This window comes from Drosophila takahashii, chromosome 2L (assembly GCF_030179915.1).
Source record: "Drosophila takahashii strain IR98-3 E-12201 chromosome 2L, DtakHiC1v2, whole genome shotgun sequence".
NCBI classification, from domain to species: Eukaryota; Metazoa; Arthropoda; class Insecta; order Diptera; family Drosophilidae; genus Drosophila; species Drosophila takahashii.
In genome coordinates, this window is record NC_091678.1 from 21,401,982 (window position 1) to 21,415,197 (window position 13,216).

The 13,216-nt window shown below is 42.2% G+C and overlaps 1 protein-coding gene across 6 annotated transcripts in view; it reads left to right on the forward strand.

Moving 5' to 3' along the window:
- Pde11 (Phosphodiesterase 11) overlaps positions 1-12,917 on the forward strand; it is a 46,040-nt gene extending 33,123 nt beyond the window's left edge. For 5 of the 6 annotated variants that reach the window (XM_070219736.1, XM_017156743.3, XM_070219730.1 and 2 more), the window contains exons 3-17: positions 276-756; positions 2,347-2,493; positions 2,924-3,359; positions 4,105-4,244; positions 5,435-5,585; positions 6,905-7,060; positions 7,393-7,914; positions 8,156-8,332; positions 9,331-9,417; positions 9,476-9,643; positions 9,705-9,814; positions 9,875-10,063; positions 10,127-10,343; positions 10,402-10,485; positions 10,553-12,917. In XM_070219736.1, the coding sequence (XP_070075837.1) occupies positions 276-756; positions 2,347-2,493; positions 2,924-3,359; positions 4,105-4,244; positions 5,435-5,585; positions 6,905-7,060; positions 7,393-7,914; positions 8,156-8,332; positions 9,331-9,417; positions 9,476-9,643; positions 9,705-9,814; positions 9,875-10,063; positions 10,127-10,343; positions 10,402-10,485; positions 10,553-11,674 (4,187 nt within the window). In that variant the 3' untranslated portion in view covers positions 11,675-12,917. The remainder of the gene's footprint in view (positions 1-275; positions 757-2,346; positions 2,494-2,923; positions 3,360-4,104; positions 4,245-5,434; positions 5,586-6,904; positions 7,061-7,392; positions 7,915-8,155; positions 8,333-9,330; positions 9,418-9,475; positions 9,644-9,704; positions 9,815-9,874; positions 10,064-10,126; positions 10,344-10,401; positions 10,486-10,552) is intronic. The other variant, XM_070219738.1, reaches the window with a different exon arrangement.
- Positions 12,918-13,216: the final 299 nt, after the last annotated feature.

Here is a 13,216-nt window from a genome sequence, read left to right on the forward strand (position 1 = left end):
ATAAATATTATTATTTATATTATTCAAATGTTTGGTTTAAACCTTGAAGGACTTAATAATTTAGGGTTTCAGAATTAAAATAATATTAATCATGAAAAGAAATACAGTTTCCTTAATATTTAAAAAAAAATCTCCAATTCGTTCTTGAAATATATCCTATATTATTTATATCACCGTGCTGGGCTATCAAATGTGGGGGCTGTAAAAATCCAAATTTAAACTCCTTACAACACGAATAAAATATTAATTTTTCCATTACTCCTTCCCCGTTGCAGGCCTGCATTTGCGGAGCATCGAGGAGCCAGCGACGACGCCGCTCCAGTTCCAGCCGGCTGGCAGGATGAACGCGGAGCAGGGGGGCACGGGGTACGGCGGTTACGGATCCAGCGAGCACTCGCTGCTCATCGCCACACGCCACGCCGGTGTCCCCCTGCCCCTCGCCCAGCAACAGCCACTCCCCGCCCACTATCAGCCGCTGAGCCACTCCGGCCCGGCCCCACCCTCCTCCTCCTCCGGCGCCACATCCGCCTCCAACGGATCCTCCTCCTCCGCCGGCGGCGGACCTCCCTCGTCCGTATTCCCGCAACAGCAGCAGCAGCAGTATCAGGTGCACCAGCAGTACCAGTACCAGTACCAGCATCACTATCACCACCCGGGCAACTCGCCACAGCACCACAGACCCTACGATCCGGAGCACGCGCGGATGGAGGCCTGGTTGGATGAGAATCAGGAATTTGTACAGGATTATTTTATAAGGTGAGTCGGGGTTTTGCCACCTAAAGTAAAAGCTTAGTCAGAGAGCCTCATAGTTTCCAGATTTTATTAATTAGTTAGGGTAAAATTTGTTAAAGAATTTAAAAAGAATCTAGGATCATTGTATTTTTTGGGAATTATTAAATAAATTAATGCCCTGCTATTTATTTAATTAATTTCAATGAAGTATTTCATCTTATAATCCGGAAATGCACCGAAGTACTACATAGTTTTAAAGTTCAAATCAGTTTTCAAGCCCCAACTAAAAGCCAACGATTTCGAGCTTTTCTTTAAACATCCCAATATCCCAGCAATCGATAACTCTTCTATTAGCCAAGACAGACGGAAAACTAACCGAATCCTTGTAGAGACATAAATTGCATCTGCCTACAAGCGTTTTCGATGAACCCATCGAGCCAATAATCTATTTTGCCCATCGAACGGATAAATTCTTAAATTTGAAAATGCATTGTCAGTTGACCCTGCCACATGGCAAACAATCGTCCATATTTATGGCCGATGGAGATGGTGAGGATTTGGCCCTGGGCGGGAACAGCTCGTTTCCGCTATAAACCGGAAATTGCCTTTGCCACAGCAGGACATCTAGGCCAGCCCGGGGCAAAGTGGCAAAGCGGGTTAAGGGACGTCGGTTGTCTATGACACATAATAAAAATCACTAACAACTAAAAGCATAAATTGGGCTTTATTTTCATGGTCGAGCGAAGCAGGCCAACGTCCGCCTTCCTTCCTCGGCTCCACTGGTCCGACTCTTTTTCGCCTGCGGGGCGGTCATTAAACGAGGCTGAAAAAGGCTTCATTCTGTTGTGTGTGTACTTTGCATAAGAATATGCCGCATGTCCTAAACAGTCCTTCCATTCTGGAAGTCCCTTTCGGCGATTTTTTTTGTGCGCCCCGTTCAAATGGAGTTATTCGTTTATTTTCAAAAGGCTTAAAATTAAAAGGAGATTGGGATTTTGAACATATATTCATTAATAATAAAGCTTGAACAAATATAGACAATTTCTCGATATTTCATTTGTGTTGGATATTGTCAAAATATCGATAATATTGACAATTTTCCAGCTTTAATTTTTAAGTATTTCTGAGAGACAATAATTTCTTATTAATTTAAAGTTTTTAATAAAATAGCGAATAGCTTCAGTTACATTACTATAACTTTTTCTTAAAGAATTACATCAATATCTTTGTTTTTCATCAATATATATTTATTTAATAACATGGTTAGAGTATTTAAAGCTTCGGTGCCGTTCCCTAACTTCCCCTAACTCGACACTCCAAAGAGTTGTGTGCTGTGATTGCCCGATGTTTTGTGGGGTTTGGAGAGGGTTTTATGCCAAAAGCGCGTGCCCAAAACGACACAAGTTGGTCAGCAGCAGAGGAGTAGAAGCAGATGATGCGGGGCGGCCTCGCAGACTGAATATTTATGAGTTGGCATTTTATTAGACAATTTTATGCGGCACATGCATGTAGAATGCGCGCCGTTGGTCGCCCGCCCATCGGATATTCATTTGCGATTTTTAATAAGGTTTTAATGTGTTTTGTGACTGTGTTTTTTTTCGTTATTTCCCGCAGGAAAGCCACACGTCAGACGGTGGATGCCTGGCTGGTCTCACATGCCACCTCGGCGGGCAACGATGTGGTCAGCAGCACCTCACCCACCCATGCCAACGGACAGACGAGCTCCTCGAGGGGCGGATCCGGAGCCACCACACCAGTGCGGTAAGTAATCGAGTAGGGACTAATATAATTATATATTGAAAGTAAATTTAGCAAAGATAAATTATTAAAATGGATTATTGAGATTTTTTCCTAGCTAAAATAAACATTCCATAGTCATTCTTTTAAATTTGTAAGCTTTTTAAATATTCATACAATTGTTCTAAATAAATAGGTATATATTTTTCTTTAAATTCAAAGTAGCTTGTAAATATAGCAAAATACACATTCCTCCTTTATTTACAATCATTGTGAGGTTTTAGCAGGATATCGTGAAAACTTTCATGTAAATATTAAGTAAAAAACTTTAAAAAAAAATTAAAAAGGAAAAAAAATGTTTTTAAAATGTTCTAAGTTCCTAATTGTTTTAATTTTAATGTTTCTTGGAAAATATAATTAAAATATCGAATATAAATTGCATTATTTTTTGTAGAAAAATCTCTGCTCACGAGTTTGAGCGCGGTGGTCTGCTGAAGCCGATTGTCAATACAATCGACGGTACGCCCACTTTCCTGAGCATTGGTCCGCCGATGGACAATGGCGGCGTGGGCGGCAGCTGCGGAAATCTGCAAAACGTCGGAGGAGTCGTGGCCGGCCAGTATCAGTATCACCATCAGCAACACCACCACAACCACCAGCATCTGCACCACAGCCAGCACAGTCATTATCAGGCGGGCGGAGCCGTTGGCAGCAGCAGTTTGGGCATTTCCAGTGGCCCCGGTGGAGCGGGAGGAGCACCTGGAATGGGGGGCGGCAGTGGAGCCGGAAACGGCCATCAATATCAATATTATCATTACCACCAGCGACCACAGCGGTTGTCACGCAACGAGCTAAAGCAACTGGACGAGAAGGAGTTGATTTTCGAATTGGTAAGTAAAAAGATTTTAAAATTCAATAAATAAACTGCACCGAAAATGTTTCTATAATAAATAAATAAAAAGTTATTCAGCTTAAAACAATTTTAAATATAAAGTTCACGCCATTCAAAAATGATATGACACACCCCTTTCCATATAAAGTATTAAGCAGGGACCGTAAATAATCATTATTTGAGATTTTTATTTTACAAAGACTACTGTGATTTTTTGTTTTAAACGTCAAAAATAACGTTCTTTTTACTATTGTCCACAAAGTATAAGCATGTCAACAAATCTGGAAAGAAAGTTAGCTGTTATTTGTTCATGTCTATAAAGTGCATAAAAACCGGTTAAATTGTTGACTAAAACTTTGTACAAATCTCAGTAGGCCTTTTAAAATAAAAATCTCAAATAATGATTATTTACGGTCCCTGGTATTAATACTATTAAGTGGTTATTAAGCAAATGAATGAGTAAAATTTCCCTAGAATGCATAACCATTAGATATCAAATTGATTGTTCGCGCGAATCTCGATAGTTCGTCAATGACTATTTGTTGAGTTCCGCAAACGTGTTTGTTTGTTGGCCCTATTTGGCTTTGTTGTCGGCCCATTGACGTTGTTATCGGCAAACACTCTAAAGACGTCAGTCACAGTCTGTATTTCCCCATAGCACTCTCTTTCTCCATCAATTGCGACAGCTTATTTAAGCTTATCAGTCGTGTAAATAATCGGACTCTGTTTATCACCGCCTCCAGGTAAAGGACATTTGCAACGAGCTTGAGGTGCGCACTTTGTGCCACAAGATACTCCAGAATGTGTCCATATTGCTGAATGCCGATCGAGGATCTTTGTTCCTGGTGCAAGGACGATGCAACGGACCCGATGGACTCAAAAAGTGAGTAAATACAAAGAGAATACTTTATATCTTGTGAAATTCAATCGTAAGTTTTATATAAGTTGTTCGTGATTTGGGGCTTAAGAAGTATCTAAATAATGCTAAATGATGGTTCATTTGTGGCATGGAATTTTACGCGTCTTGTGATCGTTTTCTATTTTATTTACCAAAGGCATTTAAAAAATGTAATAATTTTTTATAAATTTTTAATATATTTTTAATTTTTTTTTAAACATATATTTTCTCATGCATTTTTAATAAGACCCAAATTATGATCTGGTTAATTTTTTATTCATAATTTCTTTGAATTAAATGTGTCTACCATTTTGTTTTAAATTCAATGATAAACTGTTTCTATAAAACTTAAACTCAATTCTCGGAATCCATTATTTCAGTCATAGTTTATAAATAGAACTGCAATGAAGACACACATCTATCATAAATCAGTCGCATTCTATTTGACCAAAAGTGGGCTGGGAGCACCGCAAATCGCAATCAGCCAAGTTGCTCCAGTCCTCCTCTTCGTACACTATTTTCAACAATTTGTTGATGACTTCATATAGCTGCATTTTTGTGGACATTGTGGATAGTGCACCCCAGTAAAAGCAGAAGCAGCTCAGCTTCAACTTTGTCTTGGCAACATTTTTATGGCATTTATTTTTGGCATTTTATGAGTGCATTGCGTGGATGCTGCGACTCCTTTTCCCCCGAAACTCTTCCCATAAATGCCATAACCCCGGCAGGAACCTGAAGGGGGCGAGAGGGTTCAGTGGGGCATGTCAGCCATTTTGTATGCATCGTATGACGCCATTTTGCTGCCAACACTAATTGCAATTGTCTGCACGCGCATTGGCCAAATGCATATTGTTGGGGAAAAACTTTTTAAGGCCAAAGGAAAAGGAACAGGAAGGCAAGAAAAGTAGGCAACACACTGCAGATCCAATAGTTTTAATGAGAACATATTTTAGTTAAAATTTTTAAAAGTACTATACGATTTTGTATTTTTTTTAAATTCAAAATTAGTTTTTAAAATAACTAGTTTGTTTTTGGTTAAGTAAATATTTTTTTATCATACCTGGTTGTTTCTCTCAGTGGCGTAGCAAAAAGCCAGCACTGTGTCCGATGACAATAGACGATAGCTGCCTTCTGCAACACAATTTATAATTTTCCACTTTCTGTTTCTCCTGCAGATGCCTCGTCTCGAAGCTGTTCGATGTGTGCCCCCGGAGCACCGTGGAGGAGATGGAGCAGCAGGACGAAGTGCGGGTGGCCTGGGGCACGGGAATCGCGGGGCATGTGGCCGAGAGCGGGGAGCCAGTCAACATACCAGATGCTTACCAGGTCAGTACCGGGTGCCAGTACCAAAAACAAGTACTATCTTCGGGCAAATTTGACAAATTTGAATGCCAACTGGGTCATAAATCAACCTCAGCTGTGAGAGTTGGAGATTATTCATTCGATTGTAAGATTTATGGTGGCAGATACCAAAGCGACGTGTGTGTGTGTGCTCTTTAAGTTTTCAATATTGCTCAGTGAACTCGGTGGCGGCGGACCAGCACTTTTCACATTTCCCAGCTTCCGACTACCGACTGCCCACTCCCAATTTTTCCTATTTTTTCGGCCGTTTTTCTTCGGCCTGTCTGCCAATTGGAGCGTAATTAATCTTACGCCAAGACAAGGCCGTGTTAGGCATGTTATATCACCCAGATATGGAGTCCCAATGCTTTTATACTTTTTCTGCTTTAAGCCGGTCGGCTAACGATAACAATTGCGGCTCCTTGAAATGTTTTCCCAAGTCATACTAAGCCAATGAGTGTAGATAAACTCCCCGCAAATACGTGACGCACAGACAGATCGCTTGTACTGGAACTCGTACCCCGCCGTAGATCTCCTGATTGTTGGCACAATTAATCAAGGCCTAAATTTGACACTTGCGTCGGTACCAGACAGCGCGACCAGCAGACAGAGAATCGAGCCCAAATTTTTGGTGCGAATGAGCCGCATTATGGCTATGGATACACCGGTTACGCTCGGGTGCAGATCTTTCAGTCGATCCCAGTGGACTTTTGACTCGGCTAAGTAGCTGGCCAAACAAATGTCAGCCGGCAGCGACAGTCGGAGGCGTCTTGGAACTGATAACCTCCCGATTTTTGGGGGGAGAAAGGCAGATAGATCATGGGGAATGTGTGCCAAGTGGGCCAAAAATAGACTGGCCAAAAGGAGGAAGATTGATAGGGAACATGCTTTTGGTAGAGCATTATTATCAGTGGAAATGGGAAGATAAACATTGGAGAAATAACTTTGAAAAGAGGGGCAAATGGAAGAGATTGAGAAAATAATATAAATAACGCACGAAATAATTAAGTGAGAGGAGATTACGTAGTTAGGTAAATAAATAAAATAAAAAATAATTAAAAAGTTTGATATACATAACATCAAGTAAATAATAATAATTTTATTTTATTTTACGTAGTGTGTATTTATATTTTATGCAGTATTAAATCTCCTAAAAGTATTCACCAGAACAACATTAAAGCAAATAAATTAAAATCATTAATAAAGGCTTAGGTACACAAGGATAAAGCTAACAACGAAAACTCATTTAAATGAGAAACTAATTCGTGCACAAATTAATTTCGTTTCCCCCGATTTCCCCACAGGATGAGCGATTCAATTGTGAAATTGACTCGTTGACCGGCTATCGGACGAAGGCCTTGCTCTGCATGCCCATCAAGGATTCAGGCGGGGATGTGATTGGCGTGGCGCAGGTCATCAACAAAATGAATGGCGAGTGCTTCTCCGAAATCGATGAAAAGGTGAGTGGTCTGAATGGGAACAAGGGGTAAATGCGGAAGCGGGCAAATGGGGCCATGTGGAGATCACATGACGGGGCAGTCCGATGGTTTCTTTTGTTCCGAATAAAGCCGCATAAGAGCTGCTGCACCCACCCTGGCAAATTGCATTCATTATTCAACAAAGGGGAAACTTGTTAAGAAAGCTTAGCAGAATGTCAGGCAAAACGCCATAAGGGATTATCCGATGCGATGTGTGCCTGCCGCTGGGACTCTCTCATAATTTTATGGCATTTAGCAAGCTCTATTTTTCTGCTGTTTGAGTAATGCTAATCCCCTGCGGTAATTCCTTTCAGGTCTTTGCCTCGTATCTGCAGTTCTGCGGCATCGGGCTGCGAAATGCACAGCTGTATGAGAAATCTCAACTGGAGATCAAGCGGAACCAAGTGCTCCTGGATCTGGCCCGCATGATCTTCGAGGAGCAGAGCACCATCGAGCACATGGTCTTCCGCATCCTCACCCACATGCAGAGTCTCATCCAGTGCCAGAGGGTCCAGATCCTCCTGGTCCACGAGGCGGACAAGGGCAGCTTCTCGCGGGTCTTTGACTTCGAGGCGAATGACCTGAGCGAGGAGGAGGCCACCTCCCGAACCAGTCCCTACGAGTCCCGGTTTCCCATCAACATTGGAATCACCGGACATGTTGCTACCACCGGGGAGACCGTAAATGTGCCGAATGCCTACGAGGACGATCGGTTCGATGCCAGTGTGGATGAGGGCTCCTGCTTCAAGCATCGCTCCATTCTCTGCATGGCCATCAAGAATTCGCTGGGACAGATCATTGGTGTTATCCAGCTGATCAACAAGTTTAACGAGTTGGTAAGTGAAAATAAATACTTCCAATCGTTAAGAAATATTTTTCATGAAATTCAATATAAACTATTTTATTTAAGTAAAATGTTTACATTATTTTAAACTGTAAAACAGGCATTTCTCTTGTAGCTCATAATTTTATGATAATGAGTGCATAAAATTCTTGAAAAATATTTAATAGCAAATCCTTAAAATTCGCTTACCACAGAGAATCATTACTTAAAACTGCTCTTATCTGCTCCCTTAGGACTTCACAAAGAACGACGAGAACTTCGTGGAGGCGTTCGCCATCTTCTGCGGCATGGGCATCCACAACACCCACATGTACGAGAAGGCCATTGTGGCGATGGCCAAGCAGAGTGTCACCCTGGAGGTGCTCAGCTACCACGCATCGGCCACCATGGACGAGGCTCATCGGCTGCGGGTGAGTGTTCCCATCCGCACTCGGATATTCGAGTACTCAAGTAATCGAGTACTCTCGTATTCCGTTCCGGATTAAATTGCCCTCCCGGGTGCCGTTTGGCGGAGGCCAGTGAAATGCTTAATTTTATTTGCACTCACTTAATTTGCCCGAGGCCAAGAGGTCGTCCACTAGTTTGCTCTCTTAATTTTTACGCAGAGCCATAAATTAATGTGTCCTGCCGGAGACCCACTTTGGGTGCTTCCCTGTTGCATTGTCTTCTGTGTTAGCTTCACGGTTTTTATACGTTTATTATTTCTGTGTGACAGAAACAGCAGCAACAAGCTGTCGCCTCTCGCCATCCCTGGCCTGCTGCCCTCCTGCCCCCGGGAAAAAGCTTCAACGTGTTGACAGTTGTAATTAGTTTGTTCGCACAAGTATGACAAAAAGAAACTTTTCTACTGAATCGTGCGACTCCACGGCGCTCGCTCTTCATCGCCGGACACTCTCTGTAATTATGCTGGGAAAATTATGACCGCCTGTCGAGCTGCCAGCCAGACAAAGATGCTGGGTTATTAATTTTAATTAAAATTATGCCATACTAGGCTTTATTCGTACAACGAACGGAGGCGGAGAGACGATTATGGCATCAAGCTGGGAAACCCTTTTTTCCGGTCCGCAGTTGGCCCCCGGCGGGGATTTCCTTCGCACACTTGCGGGTGCCTTGGCGGAAAAATGTCAGAAATTTTGATAAACTTCTCAGCTTTGGTGGCTAATATAGCACCATTTACAGTTGCTGACAGCAAACATATGAAGGTCCAGCGGGAGATTTCGTATTTTATTTATTTTCTTGGGACTGTCTTTGTTTTGAACACGTGCGGGTTTCTTGAAGTGGTGGAAGTGGAGAAGTGGATCTTGTCCAAAGTTTTAGAAATTGTGGCTATCTAAAAATTTGACATTTTTATAGGTTTTTAGAGTGCTTTTTTGAGGTATTCTGAATATATATTATTATTAATTTATAGCGCCTTCGGGTTCCTTCGGCTGTACACTTCCGACTACATGACTTTAAGTTCGATGACATACATTTCGAAGATGATGATACATTGAAGGTAAGCCTGGGGATTATTCGAAATCATTTTAATTATATCTAACTAAATTATTTTTTAGGCCTGCCTGCGCATGTTTTTGGATCTCGATTTTGTGGAACGTTTTCATATTGACTATGAAGTTCTGTGCCGTTGGCTGTTGAGCGTCAAGAAAAACTATCGCAATGTTACCTATCACAATTGGCGGCATGCCTTCAATGTGGCCCAAATGATGTTTGCCATTCTGACTGTAAGTAAAAAATTAAAATTATATTTACAAAATATCTAAAACTTACATATCTTTATTTAAGACCACTCAATGGTGGAAGATCTTTGGGGAAATCGAATGCTTGGCGCTTATTATTGGCTGCCTTTGTCACGATCTCGATCATCGAGGGACCAACAACTCCTTCCAGATTAAGTGAGTATAGAAACTCAAGGAAAACCAGAAAAAGTACTTAATTATAACATCACTTTTTAGGGCCTCATCGCCGTTGGCGCAGCTGTACTCGACCTCCACCATGGAGCATCATCACTTTGATCAATGCCTGATGATCTTGAACAGTCCTGGAAATCAAATACTGGCCAATCTCTCCTCCGATGACTACTGTCGTGTTATAAGGGTGTTGGAAGATGCCATTTTATCCACTGATTTGGCAGTGTATTTCAAGTGAGCTTGGGCAAAATATTTATTTTCCGAGCTGCTTTTATAATGGGTCGGTTTAATCAACAGGAAGCGAGGTCCTTTCTTGGAGAGTGTGGATCAGCCGGTGAGCCATTGGGTGGCCGAGGAGCCGCGCGCACTTTTGCGTGCCATGAGCATGACTGTCTGTGATTTGTCGGCCATCACGAAGCCGTGGGAGATCGAGAAGCGTGTGGCCGATTTGGTTAGCTCGGAGTTCTTCGAGCAGGGCGACATGGAGAAGCAGGAGCTCAACATAACTCCTATTGTGAGTTTCAAAAATTTATCTAAAAATGGAGAGTTTATAGGCTAATTTTTATATTTAGGATATCATGAATCGCGAGAAGGAGGATGAGCTGCCCATGATGCAAGTTAATTTTATTGACTCCATTTGCTTGCCAATCTATGAGGTTTGTATGGGCTAATTTTGTATGATTTTATATTTATTTTATAAATAATATTTTTATTAATTTCCAGGCCTTCGCCACCCTCTCCGACAAGCTGGAGCCTCTTGTCGAGGGCGTGCGCGATAATCGCGGCCATTGGATCGACCTGGCCGATGTTGTGAAAACTAGTCAGGATCAGGAGCCGGAGAAGGAGAAGTTGGAGGAGGAGAAGCAGAAAAATGTGATATCGAACGGTGACTGCAAGGCGATGAGTGATGATGATGTGGCTGCGCCGGAAGCGGAAGTGGAAGTGCCAGTGCCGGCGGACTCCCAGTGCGAGCAAGCAAGCGTAAATGGCCCAAACGTTGCCAACAACAACAGCACCACTAATAAGAACATTGCCGTCGCTTCTCATCCCACCAGCACCCAGCCCAGTGAAGATGATGATGATGCGGAGGTGGAGGTGAATGCTGATGCTGAGGAGAATGGTCACGATGCCGAAGTGGAGGAGGCCTCCTCCTGTCGCTCAAACAGCACCTGCAGCTCCTCGACCGCCTCCAGTCGCCTGTCCACGCCACCACCCACCGGCGAGGATGACAGCACGCCAGTATCGCCCTCGAAAACCCTGCAGGCCAAGCTGGTGACGGCCAACTTGAATGCCCTGCAAAGGCAGACATCCCATCAGGCTCAGACGCAGAAGCAGCGTTGCAAGAGCTGCGACCATTCCCGCAGCGGGCTGCAGGTTCGCAAGACGAGCTCCCTGCGTGGCGCCCAGGAACTCGAGCTGGATGTCAAGGGAAAAAACGGAACAAACGCTGCTCTCTGCAAAAGCACGCCCGTGATCAACAACCATAGTCATAGTCACAGCCACAACCATCATCATCATCATCACCATCACTCGCATCACAATCATAGCCAGCATGGGATCGGGATTGGCAGTGCCAGCATCGGCGGAAGTGGGCTAATCAGCCTGGCCACTCCGCTGCTGGCGACGGATAGTGATAGGATACCAAAAATCGTGGGCAAAATTGGAAATCTCGATGGCCTGCCCTTTGCCAACGGCATTGGAGGCCCACAGAATGGTCATGGGTTGCCGTTGCCCTTCGGCAGCTACCAGCATCATCATCACCACCATCATCATCATCATCTCCTGGCGCGTCGTCACTCGGAGACAAACAGCAATGGGGCCACCGCTGTGGCGGCTGAAAAGTAAATACATCCCAATCTGGTGTGTTCCTAGAAACAAGGATTTAATTAACTTATACCGAAAACTCTAAAACCATATTTGTGATGTCTGAAATTATGCAAGCCACTTGTATTGGTTTTAACTCTTCAAAAGCGTATTCTAATCGAGAATTCTGGATCACATTAGCATATCTTCAATATGTACATAGTTCTATCGACCTCATCTCTATCGAAACACACAATCAACCACTATCATCTTGTATATAACATCCACTTTGAGCAACAGTATCGCCGTGCAGTAGGAAAGGATAATGAAAGGAAAAACACATACCATAAGCAAATTGTGGCACAGCAATTTAATAGCCTACAACTAAAACTAAATAGAAAAAGATTCCTATAAACGTATGTAAATCGTATATATACTTATGTATGTGTATTTTTTGATCTGTGTGTGTTTGTAACTTAAATTTTAGTTCGTACCCTCAGCGTTAGTTAATGATAATGCAAAGAAGTCAAATTCTCTAGATGTTTAAGCACCAACCAACAAAAGAAACAAAAGAAAAATTGTACCAAAAAATGGCAGAGTAGTGGATTCTCCAATTGTCGTTTGCTTGCAAGTAACGCTCATCTTCTATGGAACACAGCAAGGATAAAAGTATTGTAATGTCCCGAAACACATACATATACGAGTACGATAACACTGTATAACCGTAAACGTTAGTTGAATTATCTCTATGGGTACCAAAAGTCTAACTTTAGTAGCATTAACCAACCGCTTAGTGATGATGTTAGCTGTCGAGTAACGAAAAACCGAACCGATCGCGAGCCTAGATTATAATAACCACCCTTAATACACCCGCAACAAGAAACCAGAAAACAAAACAAACACTAGGCGCCTTGATTTTCCCCGTCTCTGCGCTCTTTTCGAATTTAAATAATTGTAATGTTATGCGATAATAAGAAATGTATTTGTATCTACCTATGTACTCGATGGCCTCAATGGGCTGGCGTAATAAGCAAAACCCAGGCCATCTTGGAAGCATCTGCCCTTGGAACAGCACATCAGCACGTCTAACGTTCTGTGTGTCCCTCGGCCCATGCAGGTGTGTCTATATAAATTCATATAATCCTTCTTTAGATTAAATTGTACTTTGTGAGTTTTGTTATTTATTGTCGGCATTATAGAGAAACCTATCAAAAATACACAAAATATTTGCTGTAAAGGACCATGTTCAACAAGGCAAAACTAAATAAAGCAACATAATATCTAACCACTGTGTTTTATTGCAAAGATATCTTAAGATACTTACATTTGTAGATTAACCTAAAAGTGCTGTATTCAAATGTTAAACATTTACGCCCAATATTCAACCATCTCAAAAAGACGTCCAAAACAAAAAGCCTTGTTTAATAAAGTCCCCCAAATTTTGATACCCTCGCAGAGGGTATAAAGGATATAAAGAGATTATCAAAATATATAATCGCGAAGAAACGAATGAATTATATCCACTTTTTTAAAATATTTCTTCGATAATAGCGATATTTTACTTTAAATAATTTTAGCTATTTT